General features: G+C 32.9%; 1 protein-coding gene across 1 annotated transcript; it reads right to left on the bottom strand.

Moving 5' to 3' along the window:
- MS3_00002309 (uncharacterized protein) lies at positions 1–22,493 on the bottom strand. The gene is made up of 5 exons (XM_051209889.1): positions 21,341–22,493; positions 10,282–11,154; positions 7,339–7,402; positions 5,030–5,116; positions 1–198 (listed from the first exon to the last, which is right to left on the bottom strand). The coding sequence occupies exons 1-5, from the start codon at positions 22,404–22,406 to the stop codon at positions 27–29; spliced, it is 2,262 nt and encodes a 753-aa protein (XP_051075361.1). The 5' UTR covers positions 22,407–22,493; the 3' UTR covers positions 1–26.
- Between the last annotated feature and the right edge of the window lie 2,309 nt (positions 22,494–24,802).

The following is a 24,802-nucleotide window of genomic DNA, read 5'->3' as shown; positions in this document are numbered from 1 at the left end:
AAATAATTTCACTTAATCATTGAAACTCACCTAGTTACAATGGCAAAATTAGGCGGATTAACACAGACACCCATAAATAAAGCAATATTTTCATGTCTAGTCATCATAAGTCGTGTAATATCTTGCCAAAATCGTTTTCTTTCTGTACGACTTAAATCTTCAAAAATATGCACATCAACATCACCATGCCATTGGCCTCTGACGAAAAAAATAATAATAAAAGAATGTCAATATTTCTAGATCGTTTCATCAACTATTGTATACTGATTTACTAATCAACTTATTTATAGTATTTAGATATTGTACTAATCATGAATATAAACAAATGTATACTAAATTATATTTACTGAATGGTTAACATTCACCTTATATTTGTAGAAAACTAATGATTTCAGTGATCATTTAAGGAATATGTATACCTCTTACATGTTCATTCATGTTCTTAAAGTACATTGTATGACCGAATTCTTCACTGGTTTTTATTGTTTCTTATATTCCCATATTATCCTACACTAACTTTATCTCGTTTTTTTTTTTCATATATACAGAGTGTATTAGAGTGAATGATTGTTTTCGCTAAATTTATCATCGGGTTCTTCAGTTGTATATTCATATTATGTTCATGCACATATATTCAAGCAAGCAGAATTGAATTACACCATGATGATAAGAATCTGTTTGAAAGTGTTAGTCACTTCTTTTATTCATCTTAGTAACTAATTTGAATAACTCATTATATACAGTGTTGATAATGTCGATCTTAAAAGTACATGGAATAATTTATTAATATTCTGTTTACGCTATTCCAATATGATATAGTTGAGTGATATTGTTTAAAAACTCTTACCTAATTACATACAATAATATTAATTGGGTTGTCTTCATTTATTATTGATGCATTCAAAACCATAACCGTAAAACACGGTAGTTAAATTATGAGAAGGTGGAAAATATAGATGATTTGGGTAGAGTTTTGTTCTGTAAGCTGGATGGTTTGGTTATGGAGATTTCATTGTGCTCCTACACAACATTAATAATATAAACTTCTACCAGAGAATAAAACTCCATCTAAGTAGTATTTGAATGTTAGAGTTAAAATAAAATGTATACTTGGGATGTTGGAGATTTGTAGCTCAGGTGGATGATTTTGATGGATTTTTGTTCTCTGAGCTGGATGGTTTGGTCGTGGAGCTTTCATCGTTCTTCTGAACAACATAACCGCTATGAAAAAGGAGTCAAACAACAAACTATTATTCTTGGATATATTAATCACTAGGACCGACACAGAAAAACTGAAAATTCAAGTGTATGAGAAACCGACCCATACAGATCAAATTCTAAACTACAATAACAACAACCCAAGAGCTCACAAAATCAACTGCGTACACACTTTGTTCAAGAGGGCGAGGACACATTGCAGCACACTAGCAGCACGAAAAAATGAAGAGAAATACCTGAAGGACATATTTCAAAAGAACGGCTACCCAATCATCTTCATCAAAAAATACCAACCGCACGCAGCATCAGAACCTAAGTCAAGCACAGAAATCAACAAAAGGATAGCTCGACCATACATACAAGGAATATCAGAAACCTCTGCGAGACTGCTGAAAACATTCGGGATAGGTGTGGCACACAAACCGACAAAATCACTACAATCAATCCTATGCAAACCAAAGGATGAAATAACAAAGGAAGACAAATGAAACATCATCTACAAAATAAATTGTGCCAATTGCGAGAAACACTACATCGGACAAAGCGGACGCCCCCTTCACCTTCGCCTACACGAACATCAATTAGCAGTCAAACGCCATGATATCTCTTCACTTATATCAATACACGTGGACAACTGCGGACACTCATTCGATCGGAGAAATGTGGAAATCTTAGACAGAGGAAACTCCAAAAACACCAGAGAATTTTTAGAAGCCTGGCACTCAGGTCAATCAGCAATCGACAAGCATATTGAAATCAATCCAATTTACCAACCAATCAGGAAAATCATGCACAAATATAGGAGCAAAAATCAAACCAATGGGAGACATAACCAAAACAAAGAAGTAAACAATGACAAATTTAAGGTCAATAAGAACCAGTCAACGTCGAGGTGTACAGAACAAGCTGTGAAACTCATATGGAGAAATTCGAACACTTCACTGCTATCTGAAGTTTGTGCTGATGATGTCGTTCAGACGAACGATGAAAGCTCCACAAGCAAACCGTCCAGCTCAGAGAACAAAACTCCATCAAAATGTAAACTTAATCTATCTTCAAGTCATTTTCTAAGAAAATAACACACCTATATATTACTGATGATCAGCTTTTATTTTCTGATGCTTGAAAGTGATCAAGTTTTTAAAAAAAATTATTTCCTGTTTTACACGAAAATTCAGTTTCATGGAAAACCGGAAAGCACTGGATGGCCGTTTCATCTTATTGTATGACTCCTCTGCAGTGTGTATCCACGGTCCTACCTCGCGAGATTCGAACTCAGGACCTATCAGTCTTATACGCGAGCACCTAACATCTAGACCAATGAGCCAGCCGGCATCCAGTAGTGTTAATGTCTAACTTCAACTAATCCACAAAGTTGCACCATTGTCCACCATTGTCATCAGTGAGTTACTATCTCATAACAGACCTGGTTGAACTCCACTGATCACTGTTTCTCACTAGAATTCCAGGAAATACTTCTTAGAGACCGTCACTATTGAGCATATGATGATTATAATCAGAGAGAAGTTTTATAGATATTGTAGTAATTTAATAGTTGAATTCATCAGTCAATTGAAGTTAGATCACTATAGAAAACCAGGATGCATTGAATGGTAGTTTAGCTATTTAATCTTTATATTTTATCGATCAGTGTTTCTACTATTTATCCCTTCATTTTTCACTCTTCTATTTTATCTCATTTTCTTCAGTAAATTTTTTATATATTCAATAGTATATTCAATTCATAAATGGGATTTTATTTTTCCACCAAATGTAGTTTATCTGAATTAGATCATACACCTATTTTCTAAACTGTATATAAGTTATTTCTTTTTAAAAATTCTGTAGTGCGTAGATAAGTAGGATTTACTTACGAGGTTTTAAGGTGTGGTTAATGATATCAGTATATTGAACAGTGCAGACCATTTAAAAAAACGGATTACTGATGCCTAACATTTATCGATTACTATCTTTCTTATGAGAAAGATGATAATAATCCTTGGAAGGTAATAGATGTTGGGGATTGGAAATCACGTATTGATTTCGAATCAATATATATATATATATATATATATATATATATATATATATATATATATATATATATATATATAATGATAATTTATTAGAAGACATAAGTAGTTCCTTATCAGTTTTAGTTATTATAGGCTCATATCAGGTTTAAAATCAGTTTATTTGTGCTTAAAAAATGAGGCTGAAACTAGAGTAGATTGTAGTAAGGTATAGTATATCTAAAGCGAAATACATTTTCCCAACCTGAAACAATGAATTCAGTACCATAACCTTTTACACTGTATATTACCAAATATCAGTAATAAAACAACATTTAAGCCTGTTATACATTTGATCGCAAAAGCAAGGGATTTTAGATTTCTGGGTTGTATTCATCACAGACTAATCTCAGTTAAGAAACCTTTGTAAACCAAAGAACAACTGGTTGGGTATATTATTCTAATAAAGAAACCTTCATCAGAGTCTGTTCATGACCTCAACAAGGATCGAATCTAGAAAATTCGCATCTAGAAATAAGTGCTTCAGTATTAGAACTAAAGGGCTGAGGTCCAACAGTACAATTACAACTTTGAATACAAGTACCTTAACTGAGATCAGCCTGTTAAGAATACAGCCGAAAAATTAAACCAGTCTACACAAAGCCTTTTAAACGAAACTTAGGAAATGGTTTACTTTTAGAAGTAATATCATGGAAATTATGCGATATCGTTTATCTCCTTCCGCTTGCATGGATATATATATACGTTCTTTCCAGTCTATTGGTTTCCCTGTTCCCCTTTTTAAATGAATATACAGACTTTAAATTAAATTTAATACAAAGACCAACTTACTCAATTTTCAGAGAGTGCTTCACGAAATTTTAAACATTTGAACTACTTTGCCTAAATAACAAACTTTGGGTCACGTCAACACAAATAAAAGCCTATAGGATTTCTGCTACTCGGAGCTTAGTTACATAAGACTCAAATAGACCTCTTACAAGTTCAGTTTTCTAACGAATGCAGTCAACCAATAACTAGTCAAACTCAAGCGAATGAACAAAATATGCTCATTCAGATACATCTTCTGAACATATATATCATTGAGAATTACCTTAATTAGTACTAAATTAAGACACTTGAAAAACGTCATATTAGTAGTAGGTCAGAAATTTCTTTTTTTGAAGATGAAATATTTTGGTAGTGTTATATGCTCTGAGTTACATGGTTTGACTCCTAAACTTTCACCGTCTTTCTGGACAACATCAACGCATAGTAGGTACTGAAAAGGTTGACCTGAACGACAATGAAAGCTCAGGAATTAAACCATTGTAGATCAGAGCACACAACACTACCAAAATATTGTATTTTAAAAAGAGAAATTTATGACTTATCATTAGTACATTAGCTTCCAAGTTTGTGAACATTAACGTCGTTATTCGTTCCAGGAGTGTAAAACATCAGATCTCAGGTTCATTCTATTGATTATTGCCAACTTAAGTATCATTTATATAGCTTTTTTAGAGTTTTTTTTAGCGAGTTGGTTTTCTATGGGATGGAGTCGCTAATCCCTTGCCCAAACATCCTTCTTTACTCGGGCTTGGGATCGGCAGTAAATCTAGAAGAGCTACAGACGGAGTGATTATCAAATTGTTTTACCCAAGAAATTAGCATTAATCAGAACATAAAAAAATAAAATCTCATGAGCAATTTAAAACTTAACGAATAAAAAGTGAGACACTATCCGAATAATAAAACGCGTGCATTACATTTTCGAAAGAATGCAATATATGACTTACTTATAAATTGCTTTACGTTCACCTTTTTGTAAACATCTAAGTAATTTTATATCATGAAATGGGATATTGAATTCACATTCCGATGGTCTAATAATAGAGGAAAAGAGAAATTCAATACTCTCGTCAATTTTGGTTTCAAAACACAGTATGTAAATTATATTCAGCATGGGTTGATCTTAAATGGAGTATCATTTTGAACGAAAAACAATTGAATACAATTTTTGTTTATGTATTAAACCCCTAAAGGGAAGTTGCCTGGCAAACAGAAGCTCCTCAATCCTGTAATAAGCAGGGTCTTGAGTATATACTATTAAACAGTTTCATTTCTATTCAGCACTTTCTGACTTTTAATGGTACCCGAAATGAGACCAGTTTCAGATAAGTATCACCAACAGAATAAAATAATCTCCATAGGGCTATTCCATCAAAAATATTCTTCTACTTATTTGAAGTTAAATGTTGACCATTAAATGTATAATTCCCTTCTGTACACACTTAATTGGAATGGTATTCAATAAAAAATGGTCATTAAAATGAAACAAGTGCTTTAATACTGTAAACCAAACTACTGTGTTTGACGTTAGTAGTATGTAGCACCAATCAGAAGTGGAATGTCTAGCAACAGAAGGTTGAGAAGATCGAATTGAAGAGAACAAAAATGTAAACAGATCGTAATTGCAATAACAACACGAATGAAGGGACGATGAAGTGTGCAAGAGACAATTGATGGAGGATTTGCAAATGAAGTACTTAATGTATGGTTTTCATATTTCACCAGGACATTATGTAGTATTTTACCAAGCATTGAATTGATCTTCTTCACCTAAGTTCTCGTTCACTACACAGTTAGGAAGCACTAAATGACTGTTTCATTATAGTGTATGGCATCTCAGATCTCTGTACCCTAAAACCCCAAGACCTACCAAAGCTCACTACAAATACTCTTCCTTATAAAGAATTTATTGAATATTTTATGAAGATTAAGACAATTCAGAGAAGAAAATTTTCTTTTAAACTACATCATTTACTTAATCTGTACATTTATATTTATAGTTATATGGTAAATGCCGATAGAATGGAAGGAAAGATTTCATCATAAACAGATTCGAGATTCTAATTATCAAATGAGGTTACGTAATAGTCAGGATGTTAGATCAAAATAGAAGGATGAAAATAATTTATGGGTCAAAATTATGAAAGATAATTGTCCACTTGACAGATATGAAGAAATAAAACGAAAAACTTAAAGGTCATAATAATAACTGAATAATAATCATGAAAAACTATTGAGGGATAATAATAACCAGTTACAGTTCATACACATAGTTCCCTTTATTATCTTAAAGAGAGCAATCTTTGTTCTTGCTCTCTTTAAGATTACAGTTCAATGTTACAAAACACAAATTCAAAACAACAAAAAAACCCAACACATCCTACAGAAGAGAATTAGGGCCAAAGAAGGATAAAAGGTTGGATGTATCGATTTTTCACACTGAATATGGGATTGAATTAGCAGATTACTAACTCCTCAGCAGTGCACATATTTTTGATTCAACCTCCTTTCTATCTAGTTCCTTTGATTTTATAGATAATTTTGACGGAAGACACTCTTAGGAGCGTCGTGTTCAGAGTTGATTAGGTAATTCTGTATTGAACCGATGACTGTTTTACATTCTTTTTTTAAAATCCACTCTGGGTCATGTCCTGAGATGAGATGATGGTTGGAGGTAGTCAACAGGAAACTCTGAACCTAGGTTTCATCCTACTTGGCACTCGTCAGCAAGGTGTATCTGTAATCTTGGGGGAACAGATGCTCCCAGACGGATTCGATCCCGTGTCACCCGGCTTCACAGTCAGAGACGTTATGTCAGAAGGTATGATCAAGTAAAGATTTGGGTATTTTTTTAAGCAAAGATGGATGATAGCTTGCAGTGGAATCCAAGACGCATGTTTCGTCATATTTGGGACTCATCAATCGCATCCCTAAACATTAATCGGAAGATTCAAACAAACAATACAAAATGAATTTGTTCTGTTGATGATGTTGATCTATGACCAATAATCAAAGTGATTGAACATGGTAGTGTATTAAATTTAATGGTAGTCAGTTACAGTCTGTTGACATGTAGCCATAGACGTTTTGTGAAAATTAACACTTGTCTAAAAATCTATCTTCAACGGTGATAGAAATCATATACATTTTAAGTTATCATACATATACGTCAAAATCTGATGAAAAGTTACTCATTACTTATCCCTTATATATTAAAATAAAAATAGCACTAAAAATATTAAAGGCAAGTAGCTACCTTCCAGTTCCGTCTGTGCTAAACTCATCTTCACTTTCCAGATTATTCGATCTTTCACATTTGTCTGGAAAAAACAAGTTTTGAGAAGAAAACAACCGACTGTATACATTTCAGTCTTCTTTGGAACCATTTTAAATAGTCTTTATCACAAATAAAAACTTGATTTTTAAAACAAAAAGACTGAGTCGTTCTTATGCAAGGATTCTTATGTTTAAACCGATAATAATAATGACTGTAATTGATCAGTTCTTATCGAGGTATATGCTTTCTGAAAGAATTTCTTTGATATCTTCATTTATTTGTCAGTTTCTTTGGATTGTGGTTAGCAGTAAAATGAATATTTACCAACAGAGACTGTTCTGTTGAAGTCCCTGAGATTAATAGCAAGAAATTACGAACCCTTACACATAACTTATTGCCAACTGAGCTAGTTAGTGACTTACCTGAATCAGTAGTTTAGTGAAAAAACGTTGAGACAATTGGACAGAAGTATAAAGACAAGTCAATCAGGTATCGAAATAATCTGCAATTCGAGTCCATGTGATAAGACTGTAGTAAGCATATGAAGCTAATTAGAGGTTATGATTAGTCTATGCAAAGACAGTTAAGACAGTATGATTACGACTGATAAAGGAATTCTTCTTAACTGTTTTATTACTTATTTACACTGTAGGTTTTTTGACTTAGGATCTCAGGGATGTCTATTAACTCTACAAAATTTTCGAATCTCTTTATAATTTTGTATTATTTTTTCTACTAGAAAATGGTCACTTTATAGAATGTCCTCTGATTGTCTAAAAATGACTTCACACTGTGGAGATCATTTTAAGTCACTGTGGTTTATCCGAACATTTTAGACTCCCTCCCTGACCTTTCAAAACAATAACTAGTGGGTTCGAATCTGATTTTGAGCATTAGTATAGAAATGGAGCAAAATCTAACTGACAATATCCACAAGGGAGGAAACGTGCTGATGATTTCCTATGCTTAAAACAATCCATGTGTACCTAAAGAGGATACCATTTGGAATACAACGGCGGGAATTTAAAATATCTGATTAGAACGGTAATGTTCTACAAATGAATAGTGTAGGATATTATGATGCTATGTTCCCAAAACGTACTGGATTTTTTATTGCTCCAGTATATATCAGAAGGCAAACTATGTCTAGAGTAACTCAGTTATAATATCCTTCATAAAAGTTATGGATAATATGAATTGATTTTTTTCCATGGAGTTTTGTTTCCGACAGCGAGAAAAATAATTTCTCTGATTGTTATCAAAGAACTGTTCCGGATTCATAATTAGGTTGAATAGAAACATATGCATTCTGTGAAATGCTTATTAGTATCACAAGCGGTTTTGTGGAGATTGTAGTAATTTCAACAGTTGAGATCATGAGTCAACTGAAGCTAGACCATCATGGGAAACCTGCAAGCACTGGACGGCCGTTTCCTCCCACTGTGGGACTCCTCAGCGATGCGCATCAACGATCCCACCCCCAAGAGATTCCGACCCAGGACCTATCAGTCTCACGCGCAAACACAGCCATTAGAACCATGAGCCGGCCGGCATCCAACGGTGTAATTGTCTAACTTCAAACAATCCATCAGTACTTAGTGGAGTACCCCAAGGTTCCGTCCTAGGTCCTTTACTTTTTATAATGTACGTTAATGATCTTACAAGTATCGTACAGTCTCCAAGGTTATTATACGCTGACGATGTAAAAATTTGGCGAGTAATAACTGTAGACAAAGACGCATTTACTCTTCAGAAAGACATAAATAAGTGGCTGATGCCTATCAACGCGGAAAAGTGTGTCTACATGCACTTGGGGGATTCAAAGGTTAATACGTACAACATAGGGAATGTGTCATTACATGTGTTCTGGTCCCATAAGGATCTAGGGGTGACAGTGAGTCATGATCTTAAGACAACGGCCCATTGCCGGGAGGTCACAGCTGGAGGGTTTCGAACCTTCTGGGCTTGAAAACGGACATTCACTAAGTTAGATACTACCATGTTCACCACAGTATACACATCCTTAGTGAGAACTAAGTTAGAGAACTGTGTTCAGGCTGCAAGCCCCTGTTTAAAAGGTGACTCAGACATAATAGAAAAGGTACAGAGGGCAGCTACCCGTGCAATTCCGGAACTCCGGGGTTTATCATATAAAGAGCGGCTTGAAAAACTGAACCTCTTTACTCTGTCCTATCGCAGACTAAGGGGAGATCTAATATTGATGTACAGAATACTGAGAAATGATTTCGGACCTAACTTATTCTCTCTCTTTCTTCCCACTAGATCGGGACACCTCAGAGGACATAGCAGGCGAGTAGAAAAGCCAAGAACGAACAAAATACCCGTGGCATACAGGTTTTCACACCGAGTCATCAATACTTGGAACCTCCTGCCTGAAGCAGTGGTGTCCGCACCTTCAATTGACTCTTTCAAGAGAAAACTGGACACTCACAGAAGCATACTAGAAAAGGAATAACATAGGCCGTAGGCCTTCTGTCCTTACTACACAAATCCGAATCTGAATAACCCATCCACCATTGTCATCAGTGAGTTACTATCTCACAACAGACCTGGCTGAACTCCACTGGTCACTGCTGCTTACTAGGACTCCAGGGTATACCTGTTGAAGCCGGTCACTAGTGAGCATATGTTGATTAGTGTCAGAAGGGGTTTTGTTGAGATTGTAGTAATTTCAACAGTTGAGATCATGAATATAATTTCAATTTACTCATGATCTCAACTGTTGAAAATACTTGATAACCCGTAACACTGATCACCACGTTTTCAATTCTTGCATAAACGACATCTGACTACTATATATATATATATATATATATATATATATATATATATATATATATATATATATATATATCATATTAAAGTAGTAATTCATTTTAAATAAATGTTCATTAATCTTACAAGAGTTTAGATTAAAACCACGATGAACTGACCAAGAATTTGATCTTTTTTTAGATTGATTTTCATCAAATATTGATTTAGCTAAAAGAATTTGTTCTGTAATATATTTGAATTTCATATATGAATGATGATTTGGTGGTTTTAATAAAATCATATTACTACTATAAAAACGTGGACGATCAAATGATGATAATTGAGATGCTGATGATGATGATGATGATGATGATGATGATGATGATAATTCTGATTCAGATTGATCTTCATTATTAGATAATTCATTATTATTATTATTAATTATATAATTTCTATTATCAATTTTTGTAGAATATTCATTTTGTTCATACATATTACGTATAGTTGATAAATGTTTCAATGTAAATGGTGGAGTTGAATGAATCATTCGATGAACTGGTATAGAATGTGGAGTTAATGATGATGATGGACAATGTTTAACATAATGATGATGATGATGAGAATAAATAGTATGTTTTAATTTATTTGGATGATCAATATTTGATGATTTTATATGAAATGTATTACTATTTCTATAAGGTAGTTTATTGTTGATCTTCATATTAGACTTCAATTGATTGAAATTAGATGAACTATCTGTTAATAAACTAGTTTCATTATTAGAATGATTATGATCATGTTTACACATTGAATTACATGAATAAAGTTGATTATTGTTATGATAGATTTCTGATTGATTCAATTCATGAATATGACCAAAACAATTAGACTGATTTGTAAAACATGATATACTATATAGTTGTCCTGGCTTGTTCTCTTTAGATTGAATTACATCTTTAGTTGTATTTGTATATTGGGTTTGTGTAGAAGGTTCAGATTTATTTAATTTATTTACATTATCTATAGAGAAAAGAAAAAAGAGAGTACATGTGAAAATCACAGGCAAGCAGAACTGTACAAACGACCTTGGAGTTTTTGAGCAAAATTCAAAAATGATTGATTTTTTTATTGAATATCATGTAGAATGGTCAGAAGAGCTTTTATTTTTTTAAACCCATAAACATTGGTACAAGGAGGCACCGAATAGATATACGCCACATAAATCATTCGATTTATGTGAGGGCTGTGATACTGCCCGCGTGCCCAAACCGAAGCAGGTGGTTATCTTAGGGTTCCACACCTGGAGCCTTCAACCTGAAGGTCTGATCCACAAGGCAGTGGAACAACGTAAGGAGATGCAGTCTCATGGTAGCCGGTGACCAACGATTGCTTCATACGCCATTTGTTCCCTCAGGATACTGGAGCCCAACTCCCTTAGGTGCACTCTCTATGTCCACCAACCCGGTTAGAGCGCCGGACATCCGCTTTTCGTTCTCCCGATTTCGTAAACAACACCCCGCTCCACGATAATGCAGTGAGTAGAACTTCCCTGGCAGAGGCTGTATACGCGTGGCCGTGTGAGAGCATTTCGAGAGGGAGTGCGAGTTCACTCCACTCTCGGCCATACCAGGGCATTTGGGGGCGGTCAGAAGTGCTACCTCTGTATAGTGATCAGAATACTTAAAATTATAAGGAAAGCAGAAATTTTATCATCGTACAGTAGAAATGATAGTATTTAAGATATCATATGCTCAATTTTGCCTAAATCGAATGTATCAAACAACTCAATCAACCTTTTCGCCAAACACTTATTTATAACCAATCTAAACTCAATTCACAAGACATAACGTTACTTATCTAATTCTAAACTTGAACATTCTCCATGGACAGTAGAGGGACTCTTGTTTCTCTTCGTGAAGCTTCAAGAAGATTTTTTTTCCAATTTGCGTATAGAAAAACCGGCTTAGATATTTGTTCGATTGATTTATGGTGTAAAATCTCTGAACCCTTGGTAATCCTATTGTCTTTTCTTTACAAACTTTCCACTTATGATAACTACATTGTGATAGGGTAAATGTAGTTTTAGATTTGTCGAGGTTATTTTAAACTCACTTGTATAACGTCACTAGAAGACCCATTTCACGACAATATGCATCGAAACTAAAAGTTAATTTGTGCATGTAAAAACCTCAACAACAGGATGAAATAATGTATCGATGATTCTCTCTTCGGAATTGGTTCAAGCTACTTTGAAGTTTAAAACAGTGAAACATTTAATTTGTATATGGTAAAGATATGTTACTCCGCCTGGAGTCCCTCCGTGGGCTACTACCGGTCCTAAGCCCGGATAAAGGAGGGAGGTTGGGGATAGGGTTGGCGCACTCATCCGGTAGAGAACTAACTCTCTGAAAAAACGCTACGGTGCAGGTAAGGTTGCTTACTCTCACCCTTTTCCTTTCTCCTGGTGATCGACTGGATCATGAAGACGTCAACATCTGAAGGGAAGCACGGGATACAGTGGACATCTAGGATGCCTTTGCTCCATTAGGATTAACAGGCGTAAGTTAGTAAAGATATATCACGCTGACAACCTCGAGTAAATCACTTAAAATTAAGATAGCGCCTCATGGTTTTTTGTACATAGAAAGATAGCTTTCATGTCGCCATTACCTAAATGAAAATCGGTAATATTTGCTTTTAAAATACTTCAAATAAATACAACAAATATCTACGACGCAACTACACTGTAATTGTAACGTGGTGCTCAAACTAAAATACATGAGATAATTGCTCCTGATACAAATTGTGGGCTAAGGTACTTTATGTTTTCAGTGCATAATCAAAGGTGTCAGCGTAGGTAGATATTATTTTTCCTCTATGACTTCGGACTCTAAATATCAACACTAAATTCCTTAAGCCTGTTAAAGAACGAGTTACAAATCATCACTATGCTATGGATGATGCCATTTGATGACGAAAACAATGTATCATTATGTTATAACTTGTGACCACTGATTATGGAGCAGTGACTTATCGATCGAACCAATGACGCGAAAACACGTGCGAGCAGTCTAGACTTCTAACTGGCCCTACTTTCCTCCTAGCCCAGCCAGATAAGTCCAGAACACAAGTCTCAACCTCTGCGATATGAATCATTATATTTCAAACATACTCTGTTTATATACCAATCAAGCAGACCACAACGGACCATAAAATAGCAGATAACAATTGTACAATATTTAGCCAACAGGAAAATGACGCTATTTCAAGTCCAAGGATAGCATTAGACTTAACAGGATAATTATTGGGATATTTCTCTGAATATCCCAACACATTATAACTCTAGTTCACAACAATAACTTAATTCCTTATATGTAAACCTAGCCATTTTCCCTTACCATGGTAAGTAATTTAACGTGTAAAGGTTAATTGATCGTTTGGAAATCATTACTGCATTGTAATTTTATTGTTCTTTTGGTTTTTTTAATAACAAAATAGTGTTTCTTCGTTGGTTGATAAGTCTCAAGGTCATCAGTATAATATGAAAATATTAAAATGATGTGATAGAAATGTACTACTAAAACAATTAAAAGTAGAACTAACTATACACCAAGAAATTCATTAATAGGTTTGTTCGGAATAAAACAAAAGGAACAGTATAATATGATTTGATTGATTTAAATTGTTCGCTTAAATCATTTCAGCTTAAAGCAATTAAGTAGAGTATGGCAATGACATAGGTTTATTAGAACTAGTAGAATTTCTTTCAAGACTTTTATTGTAATGCAACTGTAGAATGGGAACAGCGAAGCGGTTAAGATTTCTGTCCTTGAACATTTAGTTGCTTTCTTCATATTCACATCCTTAAAACATCGAAAGCACTAGCTACCTATGAAACAATGCTGGAACTGTTTTTTTTTTTACAAAATAATTAAATCTCTTCCTTATCTTTGCCTTAAATTTTAACTATTTTTTGATGGAGTTTTGTTCTGTGAGCTAAATAGTTTGGTCATGGAACTTTTATTGTTCTTCTGATCGATATCATCAACTCGGACATCAAGTAGAAGTGAACTTAATTTTTTGACTCATTGAAATGGTACAAATACATTTCTTTATTTATAACGATCTACTCAAGGCTCAATCTATTTGAAATTATCAAATCAAATCTTGGTAATGACACTTACAAACTTATGAATACAATATAGTTTCCAACATTTTCCTGGAACTGATATTATATGTATTGACAATTGTAAGAAATCCTTGATTGAACAATGTTAGAGATGTAAACATTTATTAGCCAACTGAATGGTTTGAATATTGAGTGCTCACTGCTAGGCATAAACTACTTGCGTTCAGTTCCTGGTCGGGCCACGGATGAATTTTACCGAACATGTCCATACTAGGATAAAGCAGGCTTTGAGTATCTTTTGTTTTCCAATCGCTCTTTGATTGAAGTTACTCCACAGTGTAAAGTTATAAATGTTTTTAAGCTTAATCAAAAGTTGTGGATAACAATTAAATCATAATGGAGTTATTCAAGTCACCTATGTGAACAAGTTGTTTATAAGTTCTCATTACCGTTTTGATTAATGTAAAATTAATATGGAAACATAATTTTATTCGCGTAATAATACAATATCATATTTTGATTAGTCACTTATTGTTAGCTGCTGTAGCTGACTGACTGACCGACTGACAATCAGAATTAAAGATTAAATATTTTCAAGTAATAATAATTGACTAATTTTTGATCTTTTTCATAATGTTCATCAATGAATACTTTATTTGTTCTAGTAGAAAGCAGTGACCAGTGGAGTTCAACCAGGTCTGTTGTGAGATATCAACTCACTGAAAACAATGGTGTACGATAGCGCAACTTCGTGGATTGGTTGAAGTTAGACATTAACACCGTTGGATGCCGGCTGGCTCAGTGGTCTAATGGTTAAGCGTTTTCGCGCGAGACTGATAGGTCCTGTGTTGGAATCTCGCGAGGGGGCGGGATCGTGGGTGCGCACTGCTGAGGAATCCCATACTAGGACGAGACGGCCGTTTAGTGCTCGCAGGTTTTCCATGGTGGTTTAGCTTCAATTGACTCATGATTTCAACCAGTGAAATTCAAATGATAGTCTTTTAATATAATGGGGGATCTTTAAACGATTATTTTAGTATGTATAAATTTACTGATATATTGTTATACTTTATTTCTCTAGGCACTCAATTATTGCGTATTCACTGAAGGTTATTTATTGATTATCTGTACATTTACTAAAAAATTATCCCTTGCGTTTCATTATGGTCAACATTCAGAATAAAGATTAAGACATTATGTTTATCTTTTTTGTAAGATAAATTAATGATGGTAAGAAATATAATAAGTTAAATCTCATATGACATTGATCCGATAATCTTTTAAATCTCAAAAATCAAACAATGTAGAACTCACTGAGGTGCATCTCTCAAGCAAAAAGAGAATGAACAATATCTATAATCCCTAAACTAATTCATTTTAATTATTGTCATAATTTTTGGCGGAGTTTCGTTCTCTGAGATGGATAGTTTGGAGCTTTCATCGTTCTTCCGAACTTCAGGTCGAAGTTTGTGCTGATGATATCGTTCAGAAGAACGATGAAAGCTCCCCAATCAAACCATCCAGCTCAAAGAACAAAACTTCACCAAAATCATCCACATGAACTACAAATTTTCTGCACTATTTTCATAGTTGATCTGTGTTTATGAAAAGGAAACTATGTTAAAGTTTAAAACAACAAATGAATTAATTTAAGTATATACATAATAGAATTATTATAGAGAATATAACCTAGTTTCTAGAAATAATACCAGTATATTTTGTAAATGGAATATTCTGTCCTACTTATTTGACATAATTTACACTTCACTTAATTCAATACAGTAAACAAAAGGTAAAGATATCAGTAATGTATTTTTAAAAAAAATTAAACCATAAAGTTTTACTGTTTATATTGAGAACATTCATAAACTTCCATTAGAACGACTTCAGAAGCATAGGCAAGCATGGAAATGTTCCGTCTACTCAATGTTTAACAGCTACTGTCTAGAGAGTTATAGATAAACGCTTGTATGCTATAGTAGTGAATTTCGTTACTAATTTTGGCATATTAACAGAAGCTTCTGTGACATCAAAGCCACATAAACTTATAATTATTTTTGGTACTTCATATCTATGAATTCGGTTTCGAACTCAGATGCAGGAACTTTCTGGGAACCTGGAATTAATTAGTGAATCAGTTAAAAGCGTTCGGCTACCTGATTTATTAATTTATAATGTTTCAAATATCAATTAAAGTGAAATATATACAACGGATATGTACTGTTTTCGAATTTTGTCGTAGACTATTTCTAATTTATAGTTGTTTCTAAAACAGACTATCAAAATCAAAGTCAGAATCTTCAATACGAACGTCGAGACAGTTGTACTATACGGAGCTCAAACGTGGAGAACTAACACAATCATCAACGAAAATGTACAAGTATTTATAAAGTTTTCTACGCAAGATACTCAGTGTCCGTTGGCCGGATACCATCAGCAACAGCCTTCTGTTGGAGAGGATAAATCAGCTTCCAGCTGAGGAGGAAATTAGGAAAAGATGTTGGAAGTGGATAGGATACACATTACGGAAGTCATCAAACTGCATCACGAATCAAGCTCTAACTTAGAATCCTAAATAGGAAAGGAAGAGAGGAAGATCAAGAAACACATTGCGTTGGGAATCGGAAGCAGATATCGAAAGAAGGAAGGGATTGCCCAGGATAGAGTTGGATGGAGAATGTCTGTGGGCGGCCTATGCTCCTTCCCAGGGAATGACAGACGTAAGTAGGTTAGTTAGTTAGTAAGTTCAAAACAGACTAGTATAATCTGTTTCTGCTCCTAGCTGAATTTATACGTCGAACTTCACGAATGAATGGAATATTTTACTAAGCTATTTTTAAATTGCACTTCAGAATTCGAATTGTGTGTGAACACCACGATCGTCATGTGCGAGAAAATTGTCCAAATTTTGGAAAATGGTTTAGTTTTTAATCAGAGTAATATTTACAGTACTTCAACATTTAACAAGCGCATCGTTATAAGTCACAGCAAACGTAACATTTGAATTATTACAAGTGTTTGAGAATTGAGGTTTACTCCAATTTTCCTAATGTGTTCCAGTTAGAAATGTTTTAAAAGACTATTCTGACAAGTAGAAAAATCCATAGTAAAGTCACTGCAGTCATATTGATAATATATAGTGTTATGCTTAGTTTAATAAATCTGTGTCAATATATGGTGAAGAGATATTACACTGACAACTTCAAGTGAAAAGTATAAAAAAACATAACTACTAATGTCCACGATAGACTCATCCCTATTTAAATCAATATAGGTCCGATGCTAAATTCCTACCTTTATGATTTCAGATCATTATAACTTTGTAGCCCATATAAAGTCAAAGACAGCAGTTTAATGTTTACCATTATTTCTGTGGTCAGTGATTCTAAAGTCGATGAAATGATGAGTATGAAGGACAACCTGAAAATTATAACCACGTCTTTAAAGACATCAGTATGCTTTTCAGTTATCAGTACAAATACTGTAACACATAATAAACATAAACAGATGATTTTTTCTTTATTAAATAGAATATAATACACAAACATAATTGATTAGGTCTTGATTCACATCACATATCCTTGATGAGCACAATCTACATAACAAGTAGTTGCTTCATTTAATTAACTTTATATTCACTGTGTAATGACACGTTTATCTATTTTAACCATCTTAAGAACTAAATCTAATTACTATTCTACCTAGGTCTTTATAAAGAACAAGCTATCAGTTATTACATTTTGAATTGCAAACAAAAATTCATGAGTTGATATCCTAAGTCTGATTAGTTCATTACTATAGTATATCTTTACTATGTATATTATTCATATTCCTATTTTCAATTATTCTCAATGACCATCAGTAAGTCTATGCGGATAGCTCATGTAGTGATGTAACAAGATAAACATTAGTTACGACTTCGTATCATCCCATTAAAGACTTATTTAACTTCATATCCAATAGCAATATACTTTACTTTCAAAGTATTCTTATAATAACTTTTATAAACAATTAAGATAATTAAATTCACTTGGTGTTGGTTTACTTGTATCTTCCCATTGTTATTTAAGACTGCAGTTTATCAGTCTCTTATTGGCATATGTGCATTCTGTGCGGATTAACTCGATATAGCCTTAAGTCACAAGCTTTTTAAATAAAGATGGATAGTGACAAGCAGTAGAATCAGGGATCAGTAGCTAGTGGATAACACGATGGCAATTAAAGCGAATGGTACTGGGTTCGAGTCTCAGAGTGAACGTCAACTTTAAGATGTAGGTACATCCATCTGACGAGTCCCAGATAGGACGAAACATGCAACCTGGATTCCACTGCTAAACATTATCCATCTTTTCTTAGTTCAGATAATTGTCTTTAATCCATACACATCTTCATATAAAAATAAGAAAAACATTATCGTCCCAAAATGATAATCAAAATTTATGTCTGCGCCGTAACTTTAGTTTTTTCCTTTATACTACGTAAATTAGACAGACTAAATGTTTCAAATTCAATGACTAGTTTGATCCTGAAATTACATAACTCACCAATTCTTTGTTGAAGTATTATTTCAAGAAAAATGAAGCAGAACTTTCTAATTTAATTAGCCCTATCATGGTGGCTAGCACAGATGATGTAATTTCTTTAGGATTTGCAATAAAATGACTTAATTAGTTATACATTACAGTAGTGTGGATATATATGCCCCACGTGATTTAAACGCAGGACCTATTGGTCTCGTGCACGAACGCTTAACCTCTAGACCACTGAACCAGCATCCACTGGTGTTAATGTCTAACTTCAAATGTTCCATCTGGTGCTTCCAGGTTTTTCATGGTGTTCTAGCCTCAATCGATTCATGATCTCAACTATTAAATTACTATCACATCCACAAAAACCCCTTTGTAAATAAAATTGATTGAATTTTCATTTCTGATAAATATTCACAAATCAATTTAGGATTTATAGTTGCTGAATCACAGTTTCAAACATTCACAGTTAAATGAATGACATAATGCTTTTTAAGAAACATCCCGACATAAATTAGTGTTCCTTAATTTGTTGTATATATTTATCTAATCTATTTATCCCTTTATATTAATCAGAAACTAGTGTACTAGTTCTTATGGTGTACTGTACAAGATCTAATTCAGATCAGTATTGAATAATAGTAAGTATTAAGTAAGCATAAGCTTTTGAATTCTTTAACAGTGAACTAAAATTATGTGCTTTGTTGAGTGTGATCACATGATGTTTACATGAATGGAATGATTTTAACTTCCAGTTTTAGAATCGTATTGTAGTTATTCAGTATTGCACAACAAATATGACTATTAAGACATAATTTTTTGTAAAGGAATAACAAAAGTGTATAGTTACTGGGTAATTGTTTTGTCCCAAAATGAACCTCATTAAGAAAATACTCATCTATGACCTTATAAGGATAAACATACATCCAGATTTTGTACATTATGGTAAGCATCACATCCTTATACCCGTGAGTAGAAATTAAAGAGTTCATATTTTGAACTTTAGTTAAATTATTAGCATCATACAAACTACATTTGATCCGATTAACTGGTCAATCGTCTTTCTTATGACTTGACTCATTTCACAAACCATGGTAACTCAATGAAAATTACATTTAAAAACAAGTCACTAGTACGCATACGATTGTTAGATAGATAAGTATTTTGTTTTTTAAACATATTATATTTAAAACTTGTTTCTTTTGTTCGTTTTTGAAGTGTATGAATACTGAATATTGACGTTTATTATTATTTTGCTTTACCAAAGAATCCATCTCGAACAACAGAACTGATCTGTATCTGTTCGTTATGAACAATAACAGAGCAACGCAGCTCAGGTCAATATATTTGGATAACAAACCTAATAATAGTCAATGTTAAGATCTGAAAACTAAACAGTTTCAGTTTGTTTCTTTAAAACTGAACATTTTTAATTCACATGGTGTTGTTTTACTTGTATCTTTTCATTGTTTTTTTAAGACTGCAACTGATCAGTCACTTCTTTGCATATGTATATCCCCTGCGGAATGCCTTGATATTACCTGAAGTCACAAGTTTTATAAGTAAAGATGGATAGCGGCTAATTATGGAATCCAGGACGCGCGTTCACCCTACTCAGTAGCTAAGTGGATAACGCGATGGCACTTGAAGTGAACAGTATTGGGTTTGAGTCTCGGAGATGCAGGTACATCTATCTGACGAGTCCTAAATAGGACGATACGAGCATCCTGAGTTCCACAGCTAACCACTATCCATCTTTGTTGATGAACATTTTTTAAGTTTCCATGTATAACATGTTTTTGTGAAGCTATATTGATTATTCTCAGTAAGCATCACATGATCAACTCTGAAATCTTTTTATACTACTCACTCAATAATTGAATTCATCCTTTTAGTAAACATGTAATATATATATCATAACTAAAGGGTAATGTGATTTATCTGTCAAATGAAAAGGAAGTTTGAGTTTTCATGACTTATTAATTAGGTTGTTTTAGTAAGTTTTAATAAAGTGTCTTATGTTTATTGATATGAAGAGTAGGAAGTTTTGAATTCCTTGTAAGCAGTTGTATATTTGTAAACTCAAAAAGCTTACGTACCTTCGATTCATTAAATTCTCCCGTACCAGTGACACAGTTAAAATATTATCACTGAACTAGTTGTTTTAATAAAAGATTTGATTGACTAATACAACATGTAATTTTCCAGTGATCAATGTAATCAATGCCTAGAAAATTTAACCTTCATTTTCTTAAGTTTGTCATTATTTTCAAGAACATTTATGGCCATAAATAGGGTGTTTGGTTTATAAATTATCACACACTTTGTAATTTTAATATCATATTCTCACATGTGTTCGCAGTCTTCCCTGTCTTCAAACACTGGTCGATAGATCCGTGAACATAATGTATTCAATGACAATACTCGATCTCATAAAACTCTAAGTTTAATTAGGCCAAATTAAAAGAAACGAATTTATCATATACATGGATAGTTGGAAAAACTATATAATTTACTCATGTATATAACTAAAAACAAGGGACGAACTTACCAATGATAAGGTTTTGTTTATTACATAATTCATTATTTTGATCATGAATGTTTATACTGTCAGGAATTTGATCTTCTTTCGATCTGTTATAAGAATTAAATTTTTTATATCTCCCAAGTACATCAGAACAATTAACATTAGCAATATCAATAGGAACATCATCGGTAACGGAGGTTGAAGTTGGTGTATACACTTGTTGGACACGATTTTGCTCTTGAGCAGTGGATTTTGTCAACCATGATATCTGTAATCTATTCAATTTTACTGTTGATATTTTATCACCGTTTGCATTAATTTTAACTGTATTCGGAATATTACCATTACTATTATTATTATTATTACTATTATTATTATTAACACTATTATTGCTATTACTGATACTGTTACTAAGACTAAGATTATTTCTGTTACGTAAGTTGTCAACAAGCCGACTGAAGATTGATTTAATATTGTAGATGAATGATGAATTTCCTGTACGTTCACTATTACTAATAATACCATTTGAAGAGTCTATTTGACAATTATTTTTTGCAGATAAATTAAGATGTTCATTATTGCATAATATTTGATTTGGTGTAAAAAAATGTCCATTAGATGAATATGATTTCGATAACGGTGGTGGTGGTGGTAGTGGTGGTAGAGGTGAAGGTGTTGTTGTTGTCGACGATGATAATGATGTTGACGATAAATTTTCACCTTCCATTCTTTCACATGTAAATAATTTATGATTACGAAATTTTGAACAATATAAAGGGGATGTCATAGGTGTTATAGAAGTTAATGTTGAACTAGGTGACATGGATTCAGATGAATATAGATCATCATGGAAATTTTGTTTTATATGATCAATACAATGTAAATTTGATTGAAATTGTATATCATTTAATTGTGAATTTTTTGATCGATAAGGTAATATAGTAACAGATTTTGATGTTCTTTTAGATATTTGTACAATCTCATCATTATTTTTATCATGTTCATGAAATAGTTTACAATGTTTTTCATTCTTCCATGATTTGGAACGACAAATAGGTTTTTTAGTTTTAGTTTGCCCAGTTGATAACATTATTATTATAGAAATGTATGGTTCACAAATTGATACTTAATTGATTGATTTGAGTAGAAGATATGAAAAAGTAAATTTTATTTGTTTACGTTTCGTTTTCTTTCTTCAAATTAATATTTTTAAAAAAAGGTACATAAAATAATACCCGGTTACTAATCGTTAACCGTTTATTAATGAAACGTGAAATACATTTAGTATTAAAGAATTAACACGTTAATAAAAAAGAATATTTTAACTTAATCATTTTAATAGTTCATATTGTGAAACGTATTCAGTAGACCTGTAGAATATTTGAATATTTAGGATATCTATAATATTTTGTAAGCAGTGATGGATAGTGGCTAGCAGTGGAATCCAGGACGCACGTTTCCTCCTATTTGGGACTCGTCAGCTGGATGTACTCGAATCTAAGAGTCGACGTTCACTCTGGGACTCGAACCCAGTACCATTCGCTTCAAACGCCATCGCGTTATCCACTCAGCTACTGAATCCTGACATCCATTTGCTTGTGCAATAGGGTGAATTTAGGACGAAACGCGCGTCCTGGATTCCACTGCTAGTCACTATCCATCACTGCTTACAAAAAGCTTGTAAATTAAGGCAATATCGAGGCATACGCACAGTATGCACATATGCCAATAACAGACTGGTCATTTGTAGTCTTAAACCTCAATGTGAAGATACAAGCCAAACAATACCAAGTGAATATATATATATATATATATATATATATATATATATATATATATATACTTTGATAATAATCACTGGCCTACTTGAATATCTGGTTTACCTGTTCCTAATATCCAAATATCTCAACAAGTTATCTGTCTTTATTTTCATATACATAGTTCCCTTTATCATGTTGAAAAGAGCAAGAACAAAGGTTTTAGCAGAATAGCATGAATTCATTTTATTGGTTCTTGTCAGCTGCTTACAACCTGTGATATTTAAAAATCATAGTTACATAATGGGTTTAAATTATTTACATGAAAGATTTCAGTTGAAAGTTATGTTGAAGACATAGTAGTATAGTATAGCAATATTTTAAATATATAACTTATATGAAAGAGCATTCTACAACATTGATTGTGACAACAGTTCAAATGGCCAGAAACAAGTGAATAAATATTGATAGCAATAAAGTAAGTAGAGCTCATTTGATAAAATAAGATTATTAATTTGGAAGATAGTTGAGATAAAAGCCAATTATGTAATAAATGCAAGAAGGCGTTTTAAAAAAATTTAAGATGTCGCGAAAGAATTTTTGTCACTAAGGCAAGAAAGGATTAATAATCGTCTCCTTTTGAATAAATAAACCAGGTTTTCGACGCCTGATAGCAAAGGCTTCAGCAAACTTCAGAAGATTGGAGTTTGGCTGCTTACTAATCACCTTGAACGATTAAAAGGTATCGACTTAATGTCTTATGTCAAAGGAGATGTTTGGTGATTACACTATTTAAAGTCTTTCTTTCTCTTGTTCTAAGGCTTTTTGGAACATGTCTTTAGTTTGTTTTAACACATCATTATGTCTATGAATCGCATAATTTATTTAGGCGCGTTTATGGAAATTTTACAATATTTCACCGTGCAACTTACAAAAAAGTACAATCTGAGACATTGTGATAGATGTCAATATGCAATGAAAAGAATATACATTATTCAGATGTTGATTCTTGAATTGCTAACATCTAACTGGTAATCACTCAATATATTTTGCAAAGATCCATCAAGAAATAAGAAAAGGAAACTTGCTGAAATACTTTCTATATTTTGCCAAAAATATAATATTGAATAAAACCACTAATAATAATAATACAAAACTCTTTGTTTAATATAATATTGTTAATTATAGTAATGAATACTTGGTGAGACTGTACTTTGTGAACGACCTTTGAGCGACGCTAGACTGACCTTGAGTATCCACCTAATAACTAAGATCAAACGAGGGTTATAAATTATTGTGAGGAATTCGGATGATGATTTACAGTTAGGGTTTTCATCACAAAATGACATCAGCTATAATGCCAAAACTTCATTTGACCTAATGGATGAGTGAATATTGCGCCAAAATCCTAAATCTATTATCTTATATATGATTGGTTCATTCATAAATTTTAGTCTCGCCTTATTCAACTCTTAAATCATCATAGATAGAACAAATATAGAAGAATAGTTACCTGTACAATAGGTTACAAACATTTTATATAAAACAACTAATAGTATATTGAATTGTCATTTATAATTAAACAATTGAAACAATTATAAAGTAAGTCATTTTATGTTACTAAATACACGTTCTAAATATTAAAGTATTAAATAGGCTTTCAGAACTATTAATTATTATGTGAACATATTCATTTCATTCATGATAGTCATGATTAAAAGTTCAATGA

Source organism: Schistosoma haematobium, chromosome 1, assembly GCF_000699445.3.
Source record: "Schistosoma haematobium chromosome 1, whole genome shotgun sequence".
In the NCBI taxonomy this organism is placed as follows: domain Eukaryota; kingdom Metazoa; phylum Platyhelminthes; class Trematoda; order Strigeidida; family Schistosomatidae; genus Schistosoma; species Schistosoma haematobium.
This window is presented reverse-complemented; position numbering and strand designations above follow the sequence as displayed.

Excerpts from the sequence above, each read along its gene's own strand:
- MS3_00002309 (XM_051209889.1), bottom strand. The coding sequence starts at position 22,406 with ATGTTATCAACTGGGCAAACTAAAACTAAAAAACCTATTTGTCGTTCC. Across the intron at positions 11,155-21,340 it reads TAAACAAAACCTTATCATTG|ATAATGTAAATAAATTAAAT; the intron begins GTAAGTTCGTCC and ends TTTTCTCTATAG. Across the intron at positions 199-5,029 it reads GAACGTAAAGCAATTTATAA|AGGCCAATGGCATGGTGATG; the intron begins GTAAGTCATATA and ends TTTTTTCGTCAG.